General features: G+C 57.4%; 6 protein-coding genes across 6 annotated transcripts; 4 read left to right on the top strand and 2 right to left on the bottom strand.

Annotated features, from left to right (window-relative positions):
- Positions 1–779: 779 nt before the first annotated feature.
- CHGG_00613 (uncharacterized protein) lies at positions 780–2,184 on the top strand (the record flags this gene model as incomplete). The annotated part of the gene is made up of 2 exons (XM_001219833.1): positions 780–1,118; positions 1,222–2,184. The coding sequence occupies 2 exons, from the start codon at positions 780–782 to the stop codon at positions 2,182–2,184; spliced, it is 1,302 nt and encodes a 433-aa protein (XP_001219834.1).
- A 483-nt stretch (positions 2,185–2,667) lies between these two features.
- CHGG_00612 (uncharacterized protein) lies at positions 2,668–4,629 on the top strand (the record flags this gene model as incomplete). Its single annotated transcript, XM_001219832.1, has 1 exon — positions 2,668–4,629. The coding sequence occupies one exon, from the start codon at positions 2,668–2,670 to the stop codon at positions 4,627–4,629; it is 1,962 nt and encodes a 653-aa protein (XP_001219833.1).
- Positions 4,630–5,709: 1,080 nt separating this feature from the next.
- Positions 5,710–9,242, bottom strand: CHGG_00611 (uncharacterized protein; the record flags this gene model as incomplete). Its single annotated transcript, XM_001219831.1, has 4 exons — positions 5,710–6,182; positions 6,393–7,596; positions 7,755–7,793; positions 7,851–9,242. The coding sequence occupies 4 exons, from the start codon at positions 9,240–9,242 to the stop codon at positions 5,710–5,712; spliced, it is 3,108 nt and encodes a 1,035-aa protein (XP_001219832.1).
- A 2,096-nt stretch (positions 9,243–11,338) lies between these two features.
- On the bottom strand, positions 11,339–17,951 carry CHGG_00610 (uncharacterized protein; the record flags this gene model as incomplete). The annotated part of the gene is made up of 6 exons (XM_001219830.1): positions 11,339–12,240; positions 12,366–12,555; positions 12,605–16,243; positions 17,162–17,617; positions 17,690–17,781; positions 17,849–17,951. The coding sequence occupies 6 exons, from the start codon at positions 17,949–17,951 to the stop codon at positions 11,339–11,341; spliced, it is 5,382 nt and encodes a 1,793-aa protein (XP_001219831.1).
- A 549-nt stretch (positions 17,952–18,500) lies between these two features.
- Positions 18,501–20,557, top strand: CHGG_00609 (uncharacterized protein; the record flags this gene model as incomplete). Its single annotated transcript, XM_001219829.1, has 2 exons — positions 18,501–19,610; positions 19,724–20,557. The coding sequence occupies 2 exons, from the start codon at positions 18,501–18,503 to the stop codon at positions 20,555–20,557; spliced, it is 1,944 nt and encodes a 647-aa protein (XP_001219830.1).
- Positions 20,558–21,232: 675 nt separating this feature from the next.
- CHGG_00608 (uncharacterized protein) lies at positions 21,233–21,862 on the top strand (the record flags this gene model as incomplete). The annotated part of the gene is made up of 1 exon (XM_001219828.1): positions 21,233–21,862. The coding sequence occupies one exon, from the start codon at positions 21,233–21,235 to the stop codon at positions 21,860–21,862; it is 630 nt and encodes a 209-aa protein (XP_001219829.1).
- Between the last annotated feature and the right edge of the window lie 213 nt (positions 21,863–22,075).

The raw sequence follows: 22,075 nt of genomic DNA, 5'->3' as shown, positions 1-22,075 counted from the left end.
AATGCATAGTGCTATTCTTCGTGGATCCGATCCAGGGGCCGCCTACTTAGGACTTGGGCACGAATAGAGAAGCCGCAGGCGTCTAGGTGCGTGCAGAGAGCAGCCCTGCGGGCGATCCCAGTCCCCCGTTTTGTTTACTTGTGGGGGATTGCTGCTGACAAAAGAGATAGGTCGACACAGTGCCCCCGGTTCATGCCGGTCGGCTTGATTTCTTTCTCAACAACCCCCCCCCCCCTTTCTTCACCCCTGGTTTGAGATCTGACAACTTTCCGGCGGTCAAGCCAGTCATGGCCTAGACCCCAAGCGATCAAAGCCACAAAGCAATGTGTGCGAGCTCTCGGATTTTGGCTTGAAACGGACCCGGGAGAAGACGCCATGTAGTTTGTGACTAACTGTCGGGCAAATTGATGACTGGCTAGAAAACCGGGCTGATGTGGGACAGATCAGAAATCACCACAACCTTTCCTACCCCTTTCCAGCGTTTGTTTTACCCCGCTGCCAGGATGTGGAAAGCCCAGCGCCCTGCATCTTTTCATGCCAGATCCCGCAGGGGCCAAGATTGGACGGGATATGTTGGCGACGGCGCTGTCTTCGCTTTGATGTCCGCCGTGGCGTGACTTTTCTCATTGTGTCGGTGTATGCCTCACGGGCCTTTTTGACGAATCTAGAAGTATCACGAGGTACTGGAAACTTCTGCGGTGTTTTCTTTTTTTTTTTTTTTTACTTTGTCATTTGAGGCGTATAACTTAACTGCTTTGGCTCCGATCCCCTTCGTCTTCATGGCGTTGGTAACCACCATCCTGAGTCCCCGGCATCCTCTCGTCCATTGGCGGCATCGAACCTGTCTCAACCCGATCTCAGCTGGTTTTCCAAATTTCTTGACCGCCACAACGCCCTTCCCACTCCTTCCTGCGCCCTCCCGACTCTACCAGCAAACCCATCTTTCTCGCCGCGAAGGAGTGGCAAGTGTGTCACCGACCGTGGACGAAGTACCGGAACAAACCGGGAGGACGGAGCAAGAAGTATCGATGGCAGAGCAGGCACCCCCCTCTCAGCGGGTTGCCGTTTACCGGAGAGCCAGCAAGTCCGGCGGCGTCGGCACGGCGACCTCTAGCGCGGTGCGTCGGTACTATCGAGCCTATACCACGAGGGTCTGGGCCATACTAGTGCTTGCGGTCGGCCTGTCTCGCGGCCAGCTTCTTGCACTGGCGTCCTGCTCAGTCCGAGCCCCCGACGGTTCCCGCTGCCATCCTCGCGACGCCGACAACCGTGTCCCCCTTCCCGACGGGCATGACGGCGGTCGCAGAGTTACTGGAGACCCAGGGTGCAGTGCTGGCAGCTGCTTCGCAATCCGTACAAGGCGTCGCGTCGATGGTGAACAAGGCTTTCCTCAATTTGATGGAAGAAGGGGAGGGGCTGAGGGAGCAGAAGGCTCTGCGGGAAAACTGGCCGGCCATTGCACTCAATGCCAGCAAGGAGAGCGCCGCCATGGTCGACTGGTTTTTTGCCGATATCCAGTACATTGACAATGTCCTCGTCCGCGCCAGCCGCGTTGCTGGATCTGTCGCCGACCAGGGTAGCGGGAAGACACATGAGTCCAAATTCATGTCGGTCTTCTGGGGTTCCGGGCTGAGGCAGCACCGGAAAAACTATAGACGCCAGTTGGACTCCCTCTCCAGGCTCATCGAGGATAGCGACCGGCCGCATGCCACATTTCGTCAAGACGCCGAAAACTTTCGGGTAAAGCAGCTAAACCTTCTCGAAATCATGGTGAATCTGGATGATTTCGACAACGAAAACCTTGTTCTAGTCATCGGACCGGGCAAATTCTTCCATCAAACTCCTGAACAAGAATGTGTTCGGCTCTCAACCCGGCGCGTCCCGAGGCCCAGCGCCCGTTTGCTTGGATCCCGAGGTGGCTTCGTTTGTCCGCGACCTCCATACGGCAGGGGGGCGGGGACCATGCTCGACGACGCATTTCTTAACGGTATCGAGGAGCTCAGCAAGTTGCTGGCAGCGATGGAGATGGAGAGGATCTGGATTGAAGGAACATTGAAGAAGTGGCTGGGCCCTTTGTCTAGAGGGTCCGGATGGCCCATGGCCGAACTCCAAGTTTTGGCCAAGGAGATGGTGGTGAAGGCTGGAGAGTGGCGCATGAAACTCCGGGAGCTGTACTACGAGTGATGGGGTGATGGGGTGATGGGGTGATGGGGGGGTTTGTCACACATGTATGCACATACCTTACCTACTTGGATACAATAACTACATAGGTAGCTAGGTGATTTCCGGATCCGGCAGCATATGTGCCAAATCTTATTCGTACCTTTCTCCTATTTGACTTTTCTTTCTCTGCCACATCCGCTCTTAATTGGGCCTAGGTATGCATGTACCTTTAGTACCTTCACTGTGCACGTGTATGGCCAAGGGACTTGCAGGTTGTCTTCAGCTCAAAGAGGATGGATTCCTTTCTGGCCATTTTCGCTCTTCTAGGTTCAGGTTCTCGAGATCCCTTTGCAATCATTTTACACCGACCTCCATGGGCTCGCCCCCCAACTCAATTTTTGAAAGTTGCGGCACGCCCTCTACTGTCCCGCTTCATCGGAACACTCCTCTACCCACCTAGGTAGGTATCACCATCACCATCACCATCTCGCCATCACATCGTCCATGTCTCCGCCCACCGGGCCAGAGCGGCCTTTGCGCCGCCGCCGCCGCCGCCGTGCTCGCAACGTTGGCAGCGGCAGCGGCAGCGGCAACCGTGAGAGCCACGACGACAGCCACGACGACAGCTACGACCTAAGTCACGATGAAGTCAACGAGGAAGGCAGTATTGATAATGCCCTTAGCAGTGGCAAACCTAGCCGCGGTCGACACCGCGTCGACACCCAGGCAGCATCAGTTCCCCGCTCACATAGGCACGGCCGCCCGCCCCGCCCCGGCAATGCTCAGCCGTCCGTGTCCCAGGACGCGCCACACACCCCGAAGCCACGCGTATGCAACCGAAGCACTCTTCTCGGACTTCTGACCGCCAGCATGGTGGCCGCCTTTTGGGTCTGGTTCGGCTGGGGGTGGTGGCTCAGTCGGGGGTGGGCCGGTGATCCCCGTGTCAACACTTGGGTCTCGAAGCTTCGCCCTGACAACATCCGCATGGTCGCCTCTCCCTCCTTGCTCACCGACGATTTTGTAGCCATTGCCGAGAGCTCCATGAACGCATCCATCCACCTGTTCCTACCCCACCGCACCTCTAACATCACATTCACTCTCGACGCGCCTGGTCTTCCTCGGCCCGATGTAGCATCCCGGATCCCCAAGCACGCGCCGCTTCTAGTTGGCCTCGTCAACGCCACTCTTACGCTGGGGTTGATGGAGAAGCTTTGGCCGACACTCATCCGCGCTGCCAGTGATCTGCTGGTTTCTGGTCTGCCCCCCACGCACCCGGACTACCACAACTTGAATGAATCCCTGGCCGAGCCCCCAGAACCGGAGCGCATCTCCCTGGTCCGTGCAAGCGGGAGCTGGGAGGATGTCTACGCCATGGGGCGGGCGTGGCCGTCCGACGGCCGCAACTTGCTGGGCCGTCTCGCGTTTCGCATTCGGTCAGAGGCTGAAGAATCCGCCCAAGCAACGACCGGGAGCAGGCACGGCAGTGGCGGCGGCGGCGCCGCCGGTATGCCAAAGGTTGGATCCGCCCAGCCCCCCGACCCCCGCGAACTGCTCCAACACGCAAGTCGCCATCGCATCCCTGGCTACACTCTTCCCAGATACCTCGCCAGCCTACGACCATCCTCTGGCACATCGGCCCAGGTTGACAAAATGCACGTGGGTCTGACGACGTGGGCTACCAAATCACTGAGAGTCCCGCCGGGTCTAAAAATAGGGCTGGATGTGCGCAAGGATGGCGGCCTGTGGATGGGGTTCGACGGCATGTGTCCCATTGGGGAGCGTCTGAGGGAGACTTCCGAGGGGCGATGCGGCAGTCGGGGGCGTGACTTCATCCCTTCCTGTGTCATACCCTTCCAATTTATCGGAATCGGTTCGAAATGCTGCGGCCAGGACTGCATCACGAACCTGAGGGATGCCCTCTGCATTGCCGAGGAGTTTCTGTCGTCTGTGGCGGCAGCCGCCGAGCGGGTGAGAGCGACCGTGGTCGAGGAGCACAGGCGTGACAGCATATCGCCGTTCAAACGTCTTATTAACCGCTACGTCTACGAGGACGACATCACGGCTCGGACCCGGACCCTTGACCGTGCTCTCGCCGCCTTCTACCCGCTCTACTCGGCCTTGAAGATGCAACGCCGCCACCTCGCCGGCGTGGCCAGCAGGTTGCGACGTACCTGTCTCGTCCAGGATACCCTTCGGGCCCGTCTTTATTCGGCCTTGACGAACCAGTCTTGGTGGTGGGACCTCGAGTGGGACAGCGTTGGGCATAAGGTGGTGTTGACCTATGTGACCCTTCCCGAGAGACAGGACACACTCAATCTACTGGAGAAGGCGGACCATCGGATCGGATCCGAAGAGGCGGCTATTTGGAAACGAGAAGACCCGCTGAAGGACTTTGTTAAGCAGCTCAAAACCGAATTATCGGCGGGGTGGCTCGAGAGAATAGGTTTGGGCAATTTAAGGAGGTAGGGATGGAAAAGAAACAGGCGAAGGAAGGCGGAGCGCGTGTCAAGACCTAAACGGAACCACTGTTTGACAGATAGCATAGCGATGTCAATCATACAGCCCTGTCTACGTTCCACAGCAGCGTAGACAGGGGAAAGATAAAAGAAAGCCACACTACCTGCTATCTGCCTAGCATCTAAAGACCACCCCTCTTATCGCTCAGGCACATACCCCTATACATCGCGTAACTTAAGAAGCCGAAGGCAGGCAGAATGAACAGGGTTACAAGAGACGTAAATAACTGTGTGTGAGAGATTCTAGCAAACGAGATGAAGGAAGACACCATGTTAGTGTTTGGAAACGGAGGGGGTAGGGGGGGAGGGGTGAACGACAGTTAGATGCAGCGTTATATCAGACGCCATCACAGGAAATGGATTGAGTACTGCTCCTGATGAACTGGTTCTTACATCGTAAGGGCTCCTCGGTGAACCTCTCGGATGCCTAGGTAGTAACCTTGCTTGGATATACACAGCCTCGGAAATCCCTTCACGTTGACGCTCGATTCTACCCACTCCGGCTAGGTATTTAAGCAAAGTTTAGTACACAAGATCGCGGGCAATGCAGATGGTTGCAAAAGGTACTGCCATCTTCGCACCCTGCTCCCCCTATTCTGCATAACACCACAGCCCGCACCTCTCCATCTATATCCATTGCCCCCCTCCTCAACAACAGGCCTACCAACTGACCAACACCCCTTCTACCAAGCACGGCAACGGAAGGAGAACAAAAAAAGAGAAGCGCCACACACCAATGATAAATATCTAGGCAAGGAGCGAAAGCACGACTCCCCCTTTTCCTGAAAGAAGAAGACTAAAAAAGAAAAGAAAAGAAAAGAAAGGAAAAAAAAAGAAAAGGGGCATCGCCGCCGACTCCTACTCTTCCACCAACTCTTTTTTTTCGCCAAGTATCTGATGCTCAACCCAAATCACAAAGCACAACTCGACGGGACTGACCTGAACTAGAAACAACAACAACAACGACGACGACCACAACGACTGTACCCACCCCAATCCACTCACTCGCTCACCTCCTTACCTCAGTCAGTCAGCCCAACTCAGGCAGCCAGAGCCAGTCAACTCTCCCCTCTCCTCGTCTCGTGGGATGGTAGAGGCTAGCCAGCCAACGGCCCCAACTGCCCCAGCAGCAGCAGATTGCTATCCCTATCCCTACCGCTATCCCTATCCCCGTCTTCACCGGCACCGCCACCGGCACTAGCACCAGCACTGGCCCTGGCCCTGGCCCTGGCAGCGGCGCCGGCAGATTCTGGTGCAGGTTCGGCTCCGGTTCCGGTTTCGGCTTGGGCTGCGCTGGGCGGCTTGGGCTGCAGCAGTGTGGTGGCGTAGGGGTTGGGCACTTCCCGTGCGGGGCGGATGGCGCTGGTGTTGGTGGTGGTGGTGGCGGTGGCGGTGTTTGATCGAGGGTTGCGTGGGGGCGGCGCAATGGGGCCCGTAGGGGAATGTCGGTGTTGTTGTTGATAATGAATAATGTTGATGTTGCTGCTGTTTTGTGGTGGAGGGCTGGTGGGGGAGGTGGTAGGTTAGCTTTTGGTTGATTCTTTTCTTTTTTGTTCTTTTTTTTGGGGGGGGGGGGGTGGGTGTTTGTTGACGCCCACCCAGGGTCCCCCTTTCGTCATTGCTTGGCAGGGATTGCCAATTGTGGATGGGGAGGTATTTTTATACCAACGAGGGGAGGGGGATGGGGGTGAGTATAAGAATGGAAGAGCTTACCAAAGTGGCAGGTGGCAGGACCTCCGCTGCTGAGTTGGCCTTGGGGCCGTGACGGTGACTGTGGCTGCGGTTGGAGGGTGCGGCGGACGTAGTGGTGCTCCTCCCAGAGCCGGGGGCGGGTGTCGGGGGTTGCGAAGGCGGTAGGCGTGGACACGTGGGTGTTGGTGGTATTGTTGGTGGCGCCGATGAACCGTCTGATGCCGCGCTCGGGTTCGGGCGTGGTGCGACGGTGTAGTGCTAGCTCGTGGCTGCTAACGGGGTTGGGGTCTGCGCCGTCGTAGCTCTGCAGCCTTGGATGAAGGTCTCGCCGAGCGGCTTCGACGGAAGACGGAGTCCGCCAGGACGGCGGCAAGAGTCTCTCCCTGGGAGACCCGTGTTCAATTCCGTCGCCGTTGTTACCGTCGAGGTTGCCGACATTGCCGCCCCAGCGCGAGGCAGCCAGACCCCCGCTGACGACAGCACCTCGACGAGGGACCTGCTCAGAGAGCGCCCCGGTCGGGCTCGCCACCTCCGTCTCCCCTTCACCAGCCTCCTCATCAACTGAAACACAACCAGCCCCATTTCTACCACCCAACCGACCCCCAAGACCAGCCCTCCCCCGCGGAGCAAGAAACAACCTCACCGCCCTCTCCTCAGCAGAGGCCGCCCCCGAAGAAGAACCCGAAGAAGAAGAAGAAGAAGAAAAAGAAGAAGACGAAGAAGGAGACTGCTCACACCCACCCTGCTGCTGCTGCTGCTGCTGCTGCTTCTGCTGCTGCTGTACGCGCGCCAGCTCCCCCTGCCTGCGCTTCCACCACACCGGGTAGCCGAGGAACAGGCCCAGCTGGTGCTGCGTGGCCTTGTCGGCCGGCATCTCGTGCTTGTACTTGCACCCCTGCTGGGTGAAGGCGCACACGCCCTCGTGCACCCACTTGTCGCAGTAGACTTTGATTCTTTTATTGCTGATTGGGGTGGGGACGGGGGTGGTGGGGGAGGTGTTGATGGTGATGTGGGAGGGGGACGGGTGGTTGTTTGGGTCCTGCGAGGTGGGGGTTAGAGATGTTTGCGTTTGGGCTTGGTTGCTTTGCGCTGGGTTGGAGGAGGTGTGGCCCAGATGGCTGGTGCTGTGGGTGGTGTTGTCGTTGTTGTGCTGGTGGTGGTGGTGGTAGGCTGGGGGTAGGGGCTGGGGTTCGGAGGGGGTGGCGAGGATGCGGTCGATGTGGGACTGTTTGAGAGAACGTGTTGGCGTTTTGTGTCTGTGAATGGCTTTCTAGATGGGGCGGGTGTGGTGGAAAAGTTGGTGAGGAGGATAGGAACGGTGGTAGACATGTAAAGGGGGTTGAAACAGGAATGGGTGAGAAAAGGGGACGCAAATGGGCATACCTGAATAGCATCACCACCACTGCTTCCGCTCGGAGAAGTCTAAGATAACGTTAATACCATCGCAGCAAAGTCTAAAACGCGCATCAGCAAACTTACAACCGCCCTCAACACCTGATTGTTGGTCGAGCGCCCGTCACTCCCAACTCCCGCTGGCACAGGCAGCGAAACTAGCCGCTCATTCCCAGTCTCCTGCGGCGGAATACCCTGAAGCTGGTACGGCAGCATGTCAACGGGCACCAGACGGGTGCGGGTCCCGTTGGGACGGATGAAGCAGTAGCCGAGCGTGTTGTCGGAGACGGTCACTGGGAAGGTAGCCGTGCCTTGGTCTTGTCCGTTGCCGTAACCGCCGCCGCCGTTCATCTGGATGACACCGTTATTGTTGCTGGTGTAACTACCGCTCAGTGTTCTTGTGTGGTGTAGTCCCGGGTTGTTCATCTGAAGGGCCATCGAGTCGGCCTGGACGGATATGGGAGCCATGTTGGTGATTCCACCCGCAGATGTGGGTGGGTGGATGTTCGGCGTCCCAAAACCGCCCCCAGACAAGTGGTGGACATGACCGTGACCAGTGCTGCGCCCTGAAAATGCCATCAAGGTCGGGGTCGGCAATGAAACTGGCGTGGGCGGGGGGTGCGGGCTCGGGGTCAGGTTCGGATTTGGGTTTGGGTGGGCAAAACCTGTCATGTTGGCGTTGAGGGGTGCCGTCATGGGGCTGCGATTTGGCGTGTAGGGGTGTGAATAGCTACTCGAAGTGATGGGCGAGAGTGAATTGACCATGTTGTTCGCGTTGTTACCCGTCATAAGAGAGGGTAGCTGAGGCTGAGGCCGAGTACCAGACTCGGTAGCGCTCTTGGCCCGCCAGTTGTTCGAGGCGATGGGGCGCGATGCCTGATCGAAACGGGAAAAGGGTCTAAAACCACCAAACTGCCCGTGTCGGTAACGCTGACGGTCGTCAGCAGTGCCTGCGCCGTCGCTGGCCCCAAGTCTGTGCCCAAGATCAGGGGTTGTCTCGTCGTGGTGGATGGTGGACTGGGCGTTTGAAGACTCGACCGAGTCCATAACGTTTTCGGTATTGTTGGTATGTTCATCCACCTCCTCCTCATCCATCATCAGGATCTCGAGCTGGGTGTAGTACTCATTTAGGCTCTGATCGCGTCGGTGGTCGTGGAGAGACATGGCCGGCCAAGACGGGGCGCCGAGTGAGTTTGATGGGGCCAAGGGCAGTGAATCTGTGATGATTTTGAAGGGAGGAGCTTCGAGCGGGGAAGAAGGGGGCATGTCGATGGTGGAAGAGGTCGTGTCAGGGGTGAATTTGTAATTCTCGGCCAAGGACGAGGATGGAGAACCGCCCCCGGGGCTTTGTGTGTGGGACTTAGAAGCCTCTTCAGAGGAGGTAGAAGGCGTGCCAGAGCATCTAGAAGACACCTCGGAGGTCTCCTGGTGCTGCTTTTCGGGGGATGCAGCCTGGCTCAGTTCCCGCAGGGCGTCCATGGTAGCAAGTAAGGTGGTATGGGTTTTGAGAGCAAGGAAAGGGGGATGGCGTTAAATCTAAGAGTGAAGTCGAGGGAAAGCCGCGAGCAACAATGTATGAGCTGAGCTGATCGGCAAAGGCGACCAGCATAAGGCAGAGAAGCAGATCGAAAAGGGCGGAGGGCCCAAGGCGGCAAAAGCGGGCCTGACAAGAAGTGCAAACGGAAGAGTAGAGCCAGACAGCACCGGCACAGGGCACCTGCTGCCTTTCCTTACCGCCTGTCTTGTAACGGCCGGGGTCGTGTTCGGTCCGTCGTCACTCGGTCTGCCGAAGGGCAGTGAGGAGGGAGAGTAAGGGTGGTGTATACGCCGGGGCGGGTGTTGCGAAACCGTTGACGGCACTTGACTGGAGTGGCCTGCGGCAAGGCGTAACACGGGTGTCACAACAGCACCGCAGCGCCTACGTCTGTCGGTCTTTGGTGTCGAAGAACAGGGCTGAGTTGGTGCGCCGTGAGAGTTGACAGAGAAGGGTGAGACAGGAAAAGACTGGTGGTAGTTTCAGCAGTGAGGATGGCGGCGTTAGACCTAGTGATGGCATTCCTAATGGCTAAGGCTGGGGGCCTTTTTGAAAGCTTTCCCTCCTCTCATTTAGGCCAGATACCCCCTTTATCAATAGCATACACACCCCGCGTATTGCTCTCACACGACGCTCCCTTTTCCCGCCGCTTGTTTCTCTCCAATCCAGCCCGCTCTTAACATCGTAACCAGCCCCCAACACCCAACCGGCAAACAGCGATTGCAAACGCCCTCCAGAGCCCAAATAAGGTTCCCTGCATTCTGACCCGGACACCTGCATTCACAACACCGGGGCTTGCCTCTATCTCTCCGCCACGTGACAAACAGTCGCTGGACAGGGCAGTAAACGAGCATGTACAACACGAGAAGGGAGGGCAGGGGCAGAAACAGAAACATGGCGAAGACAGCGAAACAACGAGGCTAGAAACGGGAGCAGTTTAGGCATACAAAGTAACAACCAAACCAGTCACCGTGAGTGAGAGTTTCGCCAGATCTGTAGCGTATACCAAGAAAGCGGAGCAGAAGCAAAACGGATCGGCATACGCACACATACCTGCAGGCCAGCTGTGCATTTCCATCCTTTTTTTGCCGGTTATGGCCACGGCAACGCCATGCAAGCCTCCCATGTCAGGCTCATGCGATGCCATGCAAGCCACATCGGCAACGCAGGTCTGTGGCTTTCCCGTTCGTTTGGCCAGTCGTCGATGAAAATGCTAACTGAGAGATTGTATTTCGGCGTTTAGCGGTTTGTGGCATACTCCCCTCCCTCCGCCCGCAACCATATCACCCCCAAAAGCGCAATCCGATATGGATGTTGCGCGTGGTCGTGGCATCAATTGTTTCCTCCAGATTTGTTGACACCCCTGAGCCGGCCCACAGAGTTGGCCACCCGGCCGCAAACGCAAACGCCCACCCGCCTTCTAGAAACAGACGGGCCGATGCCCGCGGGTATGTATCGCAAACAAGAAAGCCAAGCAGAGTAGCAATACCGGGGAGTTTGAAAAGAAAAAAAAAGGTATGACGAAATCAGGATGCAGTCGGCATCCGTGTATTGATTGGTGAGGCAAGTATGTACCCCTGATGCAATGCTATCCGCCGCCGCCGCCCATGAAAGCAACCAAACCCGGCGCTATGCTCCCCACCGAATGCGATGCCTCCCAGAAATCAATGTCTCTCTCTCCGCGGTGCTGCGACCGCAGTCTATCCCCGAAAGCAGTGGACTCCCAGTGCGGTTTATCCTCGAAAGTAGCAATCCTCCAGTGAGACTGACGGGTGATGAACCCTTCAACGCCTCTCTTTCCATGTTGCGGGCAGGAACCCGCCTCTCATATCCATACATCCGCCATGCTATTCCAACCAACCCTCCCACCGCACAACTCATCTCCTTTGCCATATGGCAGAGTAGAGAGGGACCCATCCCCCTCCCGTAAAGCAGAAAAACAAAAACAAAAAAACAGACACCAAACGCACCCTTCCATACCTTCACCCCCTCAACTTCCTCCCGCCCTCACTCACCCCCCCTCACCCCCCCTCATACGCCTTCACCCACCCACAATTACCTCCCACCACTCCCCCTCGCACCCCCATTCCCACCCCCACCACCCCCCACCACCACCACTAATCCCCCTCAACTTCCCCATCAAAAACGCCCACCTCTTCGCCAGCATCGCGCCCCCCGCCGCCCCACTGACCACCCCGCCCGCCCTGGCCCTCGCCTGCCGCAGCCGGTCCATGGCCAGCCGCAGCTGCACTTCCGACTGCATCTCGGGACACTCCCATGTGTCCGGGTGCATGTACTGGCAGACGAAGCACGGCTGTGCGGGGAGGTGGACTTCGATTTTGGAGGTTGGTGTTGTTGTTGTGGTTGTGGTCGTGGATGGTTTTGGTGTTGTTGTTGCGGGTGACGGTGGTGCTGGCGAGAATGGTGGTTGGAAGGCGGCAGGACGGAAGGTCGGTTGGGCGGTGGTGAAGTTGGTTGGGGGTGTCCCGGTTGTAGTGAGGAAGGGTGTGGTGGTGGTGACGTTGGGAGCGCGGTGGACGGGGATCTTGGGGACGGGGATGGGGGTTGTGCTGTGGATTGGGATGGTGGCTGGCCTGTTGTTACCGGTCAGGCCGAGCCCGCCGGCGCCGGAAAGGTCTCGTTGGATGGGCTTGGGTCCTCCGCGGGCGTGACCGGCTGTTGTGGCTGCGGCTGGGGTTGCGGCTGGGGTTCCATCTCGAGAGGCTGCAATGGCAGCTTGGTGGCGGGCCAACGACTTTGCGTCTTTGCACAACCAGCACTGGCCGGCGTTTTGGGTTGCCTGGGCAACTTGGTGGGAGCCTTGGGCTGGCGGGGGCCGAAGGACAGCGGCTGTAGTGGGTTTTTGGCCCTTGGCTGCTTTGGCGTCGAGGTCGTCGGGGATTTGCCGGATCCTGGCGGTTTCGCTGTCGTCTGGCTCGGAGTCTGCTTCCTTTTGCGTGAGCTACTTGTTTTGGGTGCCGCTTGCTTGCCAACTTTGGCTTTGGGCGTGGTTGGAGTGCGACTGGCACCCCGCGCCGCAGCTTTGGACGGAGACTTTATTTTCGTACCTTGATGCCCCTTACGCGAGTTAGTCCCGTTCGGCGTAGACTCACCCGTTCGCGCGGTTTCCTCGTCGCTAGACTCGGCCCCGCTCTTGTCGCTGCCGACGAAATCGCCGTCGACATCGGCCTCGCTGTCTGCCACAGGTGCCTCCTGGTTTTCGTCAAACTCGAACCGAGGACCGGTATAGTTGGCAGCCTATCATTGTTAGCGATGCATCTGCAAACACGCGTGTATCATGACCTACCCCACGGCGCCGTCCTCCGCGGCCGAGCGTCTCCATGTTGCGCTCCGCCTCCCGCCGGGCCTGCTCCGCGCGCTGCTCGAGGATCTGATCCCAGACGCCCAGGTTCATAGTCTGTTCCGTCTCGTCCAGATTCTCTGTGAGTGCGCCCTCGTCGTTGGCCCAGATGCGAGCAAAGGAAAACGCTGATTCCGCCGACTTGTCCTCGTCGGTCTTGGTTTCCTCTACCATCGACCGGTCCAAAAGCTTGTCGACTGCGGCCGAATCGTAAGTGATGGCATCCTTCTTTTTACCTTCGCCAAACAGGGCAGCCGCGCCGTGCTTGAGCACAGACTCGACGTCGTTGGGCGCTTCCTCCTCGTTGTCCATGGTCTCGATCAGCAGATGGTCGAGGGCCAACTTCTTGCGGCCGATCTGGAGGATCTTCTCCTCGGCCGAGTCCACTGTCATGAGCTGGAAGCAGAGCACTTTCTTGCGCTGGCCAATGCGGTGAGCACGCGACAGCGCTTGGATATCCTGGTGCGGGTTCCAGTCGGGATCGAGGATGATGACCGTGTCGGCGGTGGCCAAGTTGATGCCCACGCCGCCGGCCCTCGTGGACAGCAGCATCACAAAGATGTCGGAGTCGGGGGCATTGAATGCGTCGATCTTACTCTGCTTCTCCATGCTCGACTGGCTGCCGTCGAGGCGCTCGTGTCTCAGGCCCAGGCCAGCCAAAAAGTCCTCGAGGACAGTGAGCTGGTCCAAGAACTGGCTGAACAGCAGCACGCGGTGACCGCGCTCCTTCAGCTTGGGCAGCATAATCTCGAGCAGCATGAGCTTCGATGAAGCCTCCACCAGGTTGCGCCGGGTGAGCTCCGCCGACGTGGTTCGGTCCTCGATGGCTTGGCTGTAGATGAAGGGGTGACACAGGCACTTGCGCAGCTGCATCAGGATGTTGCTCAGACTACCCCTCTCGTGGGCCTTCATCTTGCCCTGCACAAAGACGGACCGGATGAGCTCGGGGTTGCGTTCCAGAATGGATTTGCACAGTCTCTCCTGCAGGACGGTCATGCTGACGGGCAGGATGATCTGGGCCATGGGCGGCAGGAAAGTAAGCACCTCGGCCTTGGTCCGGCGAAGGAAGTACGGGCGGATCAAACGGTGCAGCTCCGGCAAATTCTCCGACGTGATCTGAGCAAACTGCTCATCGAGACGCTCCGCTCGGACGGACGGGTTGATGAACTGGAGGAGGTTGAACAGCTCACGCTTATTGTTCTGAAGAGGCGTTCCGGTAAGCAGCAGCTTGAACTGAATGCGCAAGGCGTGGAGAGCCTTGTACAGCGTATTCTCGTCGTTCTTGAGGGCCTGTGCCTCGTCGACGACCAAGCCGGCCCACTTGGTGTTGGCGAATCGGAGGCGCGTGTCATTGTCTTTGGCCGAGTCGTAGGACATGATAACCACGTGTGCCTTCATGGTCTTCGTCCCGTTGGGGAACAGCTCGTATTGCAGGGCCAGGGATTGCGAGACCCTTCCGCCGTAGTATGCCACGACGCGGAGGTCAGGCGCCCACTTCTTGATCTCGCGGCGCCAGTTGGCGCATGTCGCATTTGGGACGACGATCAAAAAGGGCCAGACCTTGGGGCTGTCCTGGATGAAGCTCGAAAGCAAGGCGACGACCTGGACGGTCTTGCCGAGACCCATCTCGTCGGCGAGAATGACGCTGCGGTCCTCCCGGAAGTTATAGAGCATCCAGTTGAGGCCGTCAAGCTGGTACTGCATGAGCTTCCCCCGCTGCAAACCCTTGGGCTGCTCCTTGACTTCGATATCGGTGCGGAAGTCGCGCTGGCGGAAATCCTCGATCCGGTCTCTCATGGTGGTCCAGGGCTCAGACTGGAAATGCTTGCCGTTGAGGAACTCGCGGTATGCCTCGCAGAAGGCGTCGTACCTGGGTCCCGCATCAGGAGCCGGAGGAGTGTCCCAGACGGCGTCATCGTAGCCCAGGCCCTCGAACTTGACATAAATCTTGATGACATGGTAGATGCGACTCAGATCGTCTTCGAACTTGTCCTTGGCAGACTTGGCCTTGTATTTCTTGTCGTCTTCGCGCGATCTCGGCCCGTAGTGGACGTCGAGGATGATGTCAGGCGTGACCCAAACGTCGTGAATGGCCTCCTTATCTGTCCACTTGAGGAGCGAGTCGGTATTCTTCCGCTCGCCGTCAATGCCCTCATCGGAGGCGTCGCCAAAAGTGCGCTTGATGAAGGCCTGCCGCATGGCCGCCTTGACAACCCCGTAGCACCAGGGCCCGGGCATCCACACACAGTGGTTATATGACTTGTTTTCCCACTTGAGGAGATAGTCGAGGCTGTCTTCGCCAAAGTCGGTGATGGACTGGCCCTCGTGGTAAGTCTTGGGGTCCAGTGGGCGCCAGGCGACGACCCTGTCCACCTTTTCCTCCTCGGTGTCCTGACAAGCCTTGCAGGTCCATGTGATCTGGTACTCCTCACGACGATGCTTGCGCAAGTTGAGCGGGTCATCAAGGGCCGGGTCGCGAGACTTGTTGGGGTGAGGGAGGTGTTCGTAGTGCCACGCACAATGACAGCGGCCACAGCGAAACATCACATTATCTGGGTTGTTGACCAGCTTTGGGTCGACAGGCGTGATGGGGTCCACGCCATCGTTCTCATTGCGCAGGGCTTCTTCTTGCTTGGGCGTCTTTCTCTCTGAGAAAGGCACGCAGGACTGGCCTTTTGTATGGCAGCCCTGGCAAAGGTCGTGACCTGGAGCACGGGCATCCTTCTTCCGGTAAATGCAAATGCAGAACTTGCATTGCAGCACAAAGGAATCAGCTGCCACCTTGGTGACCCGGTGGTCGCGGGAGCTGCGGTTGCCGAGGCAACCCTTGTGGTACGAGTTTGAACAGCCCTGGCAGTTGATCATGGGCCCCTTGTTATGGTCCTCGGCGTAGCCGCAGGAGTCACAGACGGTCCGATGAGCTTCCTTAAACTCGTAGGATGCCGTCTTGAAGACCTCTCGCACACTAGCGACCTTGGATGTTGCTGGGGTATTCTCTTCTTCGTTGTAGAAAATATCGTCGTCGTCAATATAGCCTTCCGTCATGAGCCGAGTAGACCTGCTGGCTCGCGCTGAACGGCGTCGAGACTCAAACTCGATATCCGAGTCACCACCGATCGCCTGGCGGAGGGCCAATTGCCGTGTTCGAGCAGTGCCCCTCTTTAGGCGCCTCCTCTTGGCTTTGACAATATCAGACTGGACAAAGGCGAATGTTGGGTCATCAGCATCTCCGTCTGAGACTTGGAGCTCATCTCTATCGTCGTATCGAGAGCCAAGATTGCGAGCGATGCTGGCTCTGGGCCGCAGATTTCGTCCCCGTATTGTCTCCGCCCCGTGCTCGCCCTCGCTGGACACGAGATGTGAGCTGGCGCGTGTGCTCTCTCGCGTACTCGCGCGAGTGCTGCGTCGGCGGTTGCTAGCCTCCAAGAAGCTGTCGATTGGCCTTACCTTCTGGCGAGGACGGTGCACGTCTTCCATGTCATCATCGGAGTCTTCATTGAATTCATCTTCGTTGCCATAATCGGCATCAACAGCCCGTCTCCTTTTACGGGTGCCAAACTGCTCCGCATAATCGGATTCGCCATCCTACCGACCAAGTTAGCACTCGTATCGAGACAAAATATCGCTTTCTAAATAGGCCAAGCAAGCGATATCTGGAACGGCGACCGCAAAACCCGCTCTCTACTCAAATGAAGTTAGCTGCCTTGTGAGCTTCTTACCATGATGGCGATCGGTAGAACGGCCTATGACCACTTCGTCGCTACGGCGCGATAAGAGATGGGAGAATGATGAAGTGAAGGTGATGGAAACGATCGTTAGAATAACAAAAGTAACGGGTGATTAGTCCGGCCAACACTAGTAAAAACCGATCGCGTAGGTTTCTGCGATCGGCTCCAGCGTTGCGAGTTGAAGATGGTAGTTGATGGCGGAGAGAGGAATATTGTGCGAAAGGAAATAATATTTGTAGAGTGGTGGGCCGGAAAAACTGTTCAAGGAGAGAGAAAGGGGACGGAAGAAAGGAGATGTGAAGATGCGGATTTGGAACCGGGGAGGCAAGTGACAAGGCACGGTTTGTCTGGCTGAAAAAACCGTCCTCGGAATTCTCGAGATGGCTCTTTGGTCAACTCATCGGAGTGTCCAATCGTGTCAGCACCGGGAAACGGTTCCAAGTTTCGTGGCGTACCAACCCTCCATATCGAAGGAAGGGGTTCCTCGGAGCCCGCCTAGTGTGGTTTGGGCAGCAGCAGGAAAAGCGCTGCCCTTTCCCCCGTGGAGCTTCCCGTGGGCTTGTGTACCTTGAGAGTCTCTCCTATACCTCAGAGCCCAAGGTTTCTAGAGGCAGGACGCCAGGCAGAACTCCAGGCAGAACTCCAGGCAGCTCGAGTGGTCCCTTTGCACTCCTTCACATCCCCATTACCCCCTTCCATCCGAAGCCAACATCGTCCCATGGCCAAAAGGCAGAACAGAGCAGGCAGCCACAACCAAAAGTCAACTATAACTTACCCTACGTCGTCTCCTCGTCCTCAAGTAGTCGTGGTCTTCGGCCCGGTAGTCGTCCACTTCCAACTTCAGGTATCCGACTCGTTGCACCGGCGGTATCCATGGTAACTGCACCTCGATGTCGACATGCCGTGCGCCGTTCCAAGACTCTTCGGCGGGCGTCCCAATGTCCCCATTCGTCTTCCCCCCTTCTGTGGTCGGCGTAGACTCGCTCTCGTCTGGTGGGGGTGATGCAAAGCTGTTTAGGGCTACGAGGGAAACTTTGACGATTTCGTCCAGGGTCAAGGGATCAGGCGAATCGCCGTCGTCGCTACGGTAGGATTGAAAGGTAAACGGAGCTGGCTCTTCGGTAGCTCCATTGACAAATAATTCGTCGTCGTCGCTTAGGAAACCGTTTGTAGTCACCATCTCTGTGATGGCTCGAATGGGGTCACGCTCCGAGGAGACACCGGGGACAGCCTAGATTGCTTCTCGGGGAGAAAATAATAGGTTAGATATCTCATTATTGAAGGATCTGGATCATCTACGTACCGAGCACCGCCAGGCAAAAAAGTGCGCATGTGCAAGGATGGTCGGCGCATCGGTGCAGCAAATGTTCTCGAAGTCGCCGAGACGCGACGACGCTGTTAAAGAGCACGCGCTTGACGGTTACATTACACGCACTGTGCTGGCGAACAGGGAAAATGTGACGGGGTAGGTTGACTCCCGATTGGATGCCGGGGCTGGATAGGCGGGGCCCCAACTCAGTTGTCTGGGCCTTGCCGCATTGGATCCGTTTGCTGCTGCTGCTCATGGCCGAAATAAAGCTGAACTCCAAGTGTACATACCGCCGAAACCTTCGACTAGAGGAACGAAAAGAAAGCCATTCAGAAATCCAAAGCCTACTTTTTATTCTTCTCGATTTAATTTACCTGATCGATTTTACTCGATTTCTTTTACGCCCTTTTCTTTGCCTGATTGTTCTTATTTCTGTCTCTTTTTTGATTGCTTGCTCCCCGTGCGAGTTCAACTTTTTTTGGCCAGAGGTTGCTGGCTCTCGAAACTTTTTTTTGGTGACAGGGGCCCAAACAGTTTGTGAGTGAAGGCTCTTTCTTCTTGGGCTTTCTTTCTTTCGGTCAAGCAAACGAGGTCAGCCATCAACGATATTAATCTATCTTGAAATTTTCAACCATTTTGTGCATTCTGGCAACCGCCTCCGGTCCTCATGTCATTGTTTTAGTTCAAACGGATCGAGGTTCTGTTGTGATTACTTAATACAATATCCAACACAGACTCAACAATACACACTCAAAATAGGACTACTTTGGATAGACGTCAGCTTTTGGTCAAGCGATCGGACGACATGAGTTTATCGCTTGTTTACCGGGCAGCAAGGTCCTCGCTACTCGCCAATTCAATACCACGAATCTCACTCACGGCTTTCCCAGCAAGACATGCCTCTCTTTCCGCTATCAACAGAGGTCTGGTACGGTCCGAAAAGGCCCGGCCACAGGGTGCCCGGTCCGATAAGTTCAATGACCTCGCAGAAGGCGGAAAGCGGCTGAACTACGCCGAGAGGAAGAAGGCCAGGCAAGAGCTGGCCAAGCAGCGGCCGAATTTCAAGATCCGCAAGGGAAAGAAGGACATCACCATGTACCCGGAAAAGGCCAAAGCGCAATCGCGCCAGGCCCGTTTCTACGATCCAAAGTCATCTTTCGGCAAGAAGAGCCTGGTTTACAAGATGAAGACGGGCCAGTTAAGCGAGGAACTGAAAGCTTTACAGCCGGAAGACAGCGGGTCCACAAACTCAGCCTTTGAACGCACCGGACTACGGCCAGACTTGCAGGCGCCTCGCCGGACTGCCCGAAAATCAGCGCGGCGTCGGGACGGAAAAGGTGATAGAGACATGGTCGATGCCGCCGATTTTATAGCCGCGCTATCACAACCTGCACATTCCAGCAGTGATGGCGGCCGTCGAGATGCTCCATCCCGTAGTCGAGACGGTGCCGGAAGTACATCTGCCGCTGGTAAACACCGAGACGCCCCTCCCCGGGGTAGAGACAGCTTCGGGGGCAAAGACGCTTCTCAAACCAGGGACAGCTTTGGAAGCGGAAACGCTTCCAGAGACTCCTCGTTCAAGACTAGGGACAGCTCTTCCAAGGCCCATGACACCTCTTTCAACGTCCATGACACCTCTGCAAGACCTAGACCCTCTCCTCGGCAAGAAAGAGACGGATCCCGGGATTTTTCCCGCCGAGACAGAGACACCGACCGCAGGTTCAGAGATGCTCCCCGACCGGAGCGAGACAGCTTCGCACCCAGAGACTCCCCTCGCCGGGACAGGGAGTACGATCGAGATTTTGAAGGCGCACCCCACCCGGAGCAAGATACTTCTTCACTCAGAACCGATCAGGCGCTCTTCTCCATCACCTACACGACGGCAGCCTCTCAGTTTCTCTACGGCAAGTCCGTGGTCGAGGCCGCTCTGCGCTTCTTCTGGCGCTAGCTCTACCACCTCTACGTCTACGGCGGCGCCAACCGGCAAAAGCCCCACCAACGACGCCCTGATTCCACGCCTTTGCCAAGCGCAAAAACATCCCCACCACCATCCTCGGCGAAGACGGCATGCGCCTCCTCGACAAAATGGCCAGCTCCCGCCCCCACAACGGCTTCGTCCTCGAAGCCTCCCCGCTCCCGCAACCCCCCCTCACCGCCCTCGCGCCCGTCCCCGAAGACTACGCCAGCAACCCTCGCTGCGCCATCACCCTCGGCCACCAATCCGCCGAAGAAGCGGCCATCAACGGCCACCCAACCTCCATCCCCACCCTCTCCCCCACGCACAAACCACTCGTCCTCATCCTCGACCAGATCCTCGACCCGGGCAACCTCGGCGCCATCCTGCGTACCGCCAGCTTCCTGGGCGCCACCGCCGTCGGCATCACCCGGCACGGCTCCGCCCCGCTGACCCCCGTCGCGCTCAAGGCCTCGTCGGGCGCTGCCGAGTCCCTGTCCCTCTTCTCCGTCTCGTCCCTGCCCGAGTTTCTGAACGCCTCCCGCGCCAATGGCTGGGCCGTGTACGCGGCCGTCGCGGAGGGCCCGTCGAGCGAGAGGAGGCAGCGCCGCCATGTCGATGTGCGCGATGTGACCGAGACGGATCCGTTGAAGCGGGAGCCGTGCGTGTTGTTGGTGGGAAATGAGGGCGAGGGGTTGAGTAGGCTGGTGGTCAAGAAGGCGGATTATGAGGTCAATGTTCCGAACTTGGCCATGCCCGGGAGTGGGGTAGACAGTTTGAATGTCAGTGTGGCGGTCGGGTTGTTGTGCTCGGCGTTTTTGAGTGGGGTGAGCAGGGAGATGGGAGGGTTTGGGGCGTTGAAGGGGCTGGGAGGGGGTGGAGAGGGGGTGAAGGAGAATTTGTGGTAGGTGGTTGTATTGTATGATACATATGTGGTGTTATGTGTATGATAAGATACCCTTCATGGTGTGCATGGGACGGGATAGAAGTGCTATATAGAGGGCGGGCGTATGAAGGGGGTTATTTGTAAAACAACACATAGTTATATATACAGCATGGATAGACGGCGACTCAAGGGCCAGTCGATTCTGTCAACCATCACTGCTGAACGGCTTGATTGTGACTACCTTCAACTTCAAGGAAGGCGCCTGAACATAACAGAGAATGTATATTCGTACAATATATTTCCGTACTTTGTACAATGGAACCTCGGAGGAATATTTCGTAGACGGTTTCTCTCGTACCAAGATCCCGTCATGCAGGCTCTCAGGGGCAACATCAGCCAACCACTCAGGGGGTGAGCGGCCCGCCGTGCTTGGCGATGATTTTTATCCAACCATCGTCGTCGGTACAACCGAATGTCAACAATGCCACAACTCGTACTTTTTGAACTCGGCAACTGGCACCCGACAGCCGCAACGACGAAACAAGCACCGGCAAAATCCAATTAATCAACATTATGCGATAATAGATGACCCTCCGACGGTCTAAAACCCCCGATTTTTGCCAATTCCCGCTCCGACCAACGACGAATTGCGCCCGAGTTGGGCAGTCACTCGACAGCCCAAAAACCGAAGAGCAAGATGCGTTCTCTGCCGCTTTCACTATGGCTTCTCCTGACGGCGCAAATCGAGGCCCGTGAGCAGGCTCAAGTTGACTCACGGCACCCCTCACCCACGGCTGTTCGCAAGATGCCCCCCGACCAAGGCGCCAAGTTCCACCACGAATACTGCGCCTTCGAAGACCACCAAGCCTTTGCCCCAGCATCACATCAACCACATGCAGCAATAGCAGCTCGTGACGTTCACAACGAAGACGATGCTCGCAAAATATGGGCCAACGCATCGGCAGAACTGCTTCCCCGCCCACCGTTTGCCCTACTCTCCGACCCAGAGTTCCAAGACGAGAGCACATCACCAGCAGGGAGCCTCTTTCGCCGGGCCGCGTTAGCTTTCTCCTTGCTCGAGAAGCGCCAGTGGGCATGCCCGGGTGGGACAACCAGCTGCTCCTCGATCGGGTTCCCCAACAGCTGCTGCGGGGAGGGCGAAAAATGCATGGAGGTGACCGACACGGGGCTCGGGCCTGTGGGTTGCTGCCCGGCGGGCGCGACATGCAACGGCGGGATATCCGAATGCGCAGACGGCAGCACCCCCTGCGGGGAGCAATCTCGGAGGCGGCTGCTGCATCCCGGGCTTTGTCTGCCGCGGCCGTAGGTTGTATGTCACCCTCAACAACCCAACCTTCCCCCCTCCACCATCCACTAACCAACCAACCAACCCCTCAGGCATCCGCTCCGCTCCCAACCCACACCACACCCCGCTCACAACCTTCACCCGGACTCACAGCATCATCTCGGCCCCACCCCTCCACCACGGTCGTCACGGAATCATCACATCACCCCAATCACCTTCCGCCCCGCTCATAAC

The sequence above is a fragment of the Chaetomium globosum genome, genomic scaffold, assembly GCF_000143365.1.
Source record: "Chaetomium globosum CBS 148.51 scaffold_1 genomic scaffold, whole genome shotgun sequence".
NCBI lineage: Eukaryota > Fungi > Ascomycota > Sordariomycetes > Sordariales > Chaetomiaceae > Chaetomium > Chaetomium globosum.
This window is presented reverse-complemented; position numbering and strand designations above follow the sequence as displayed.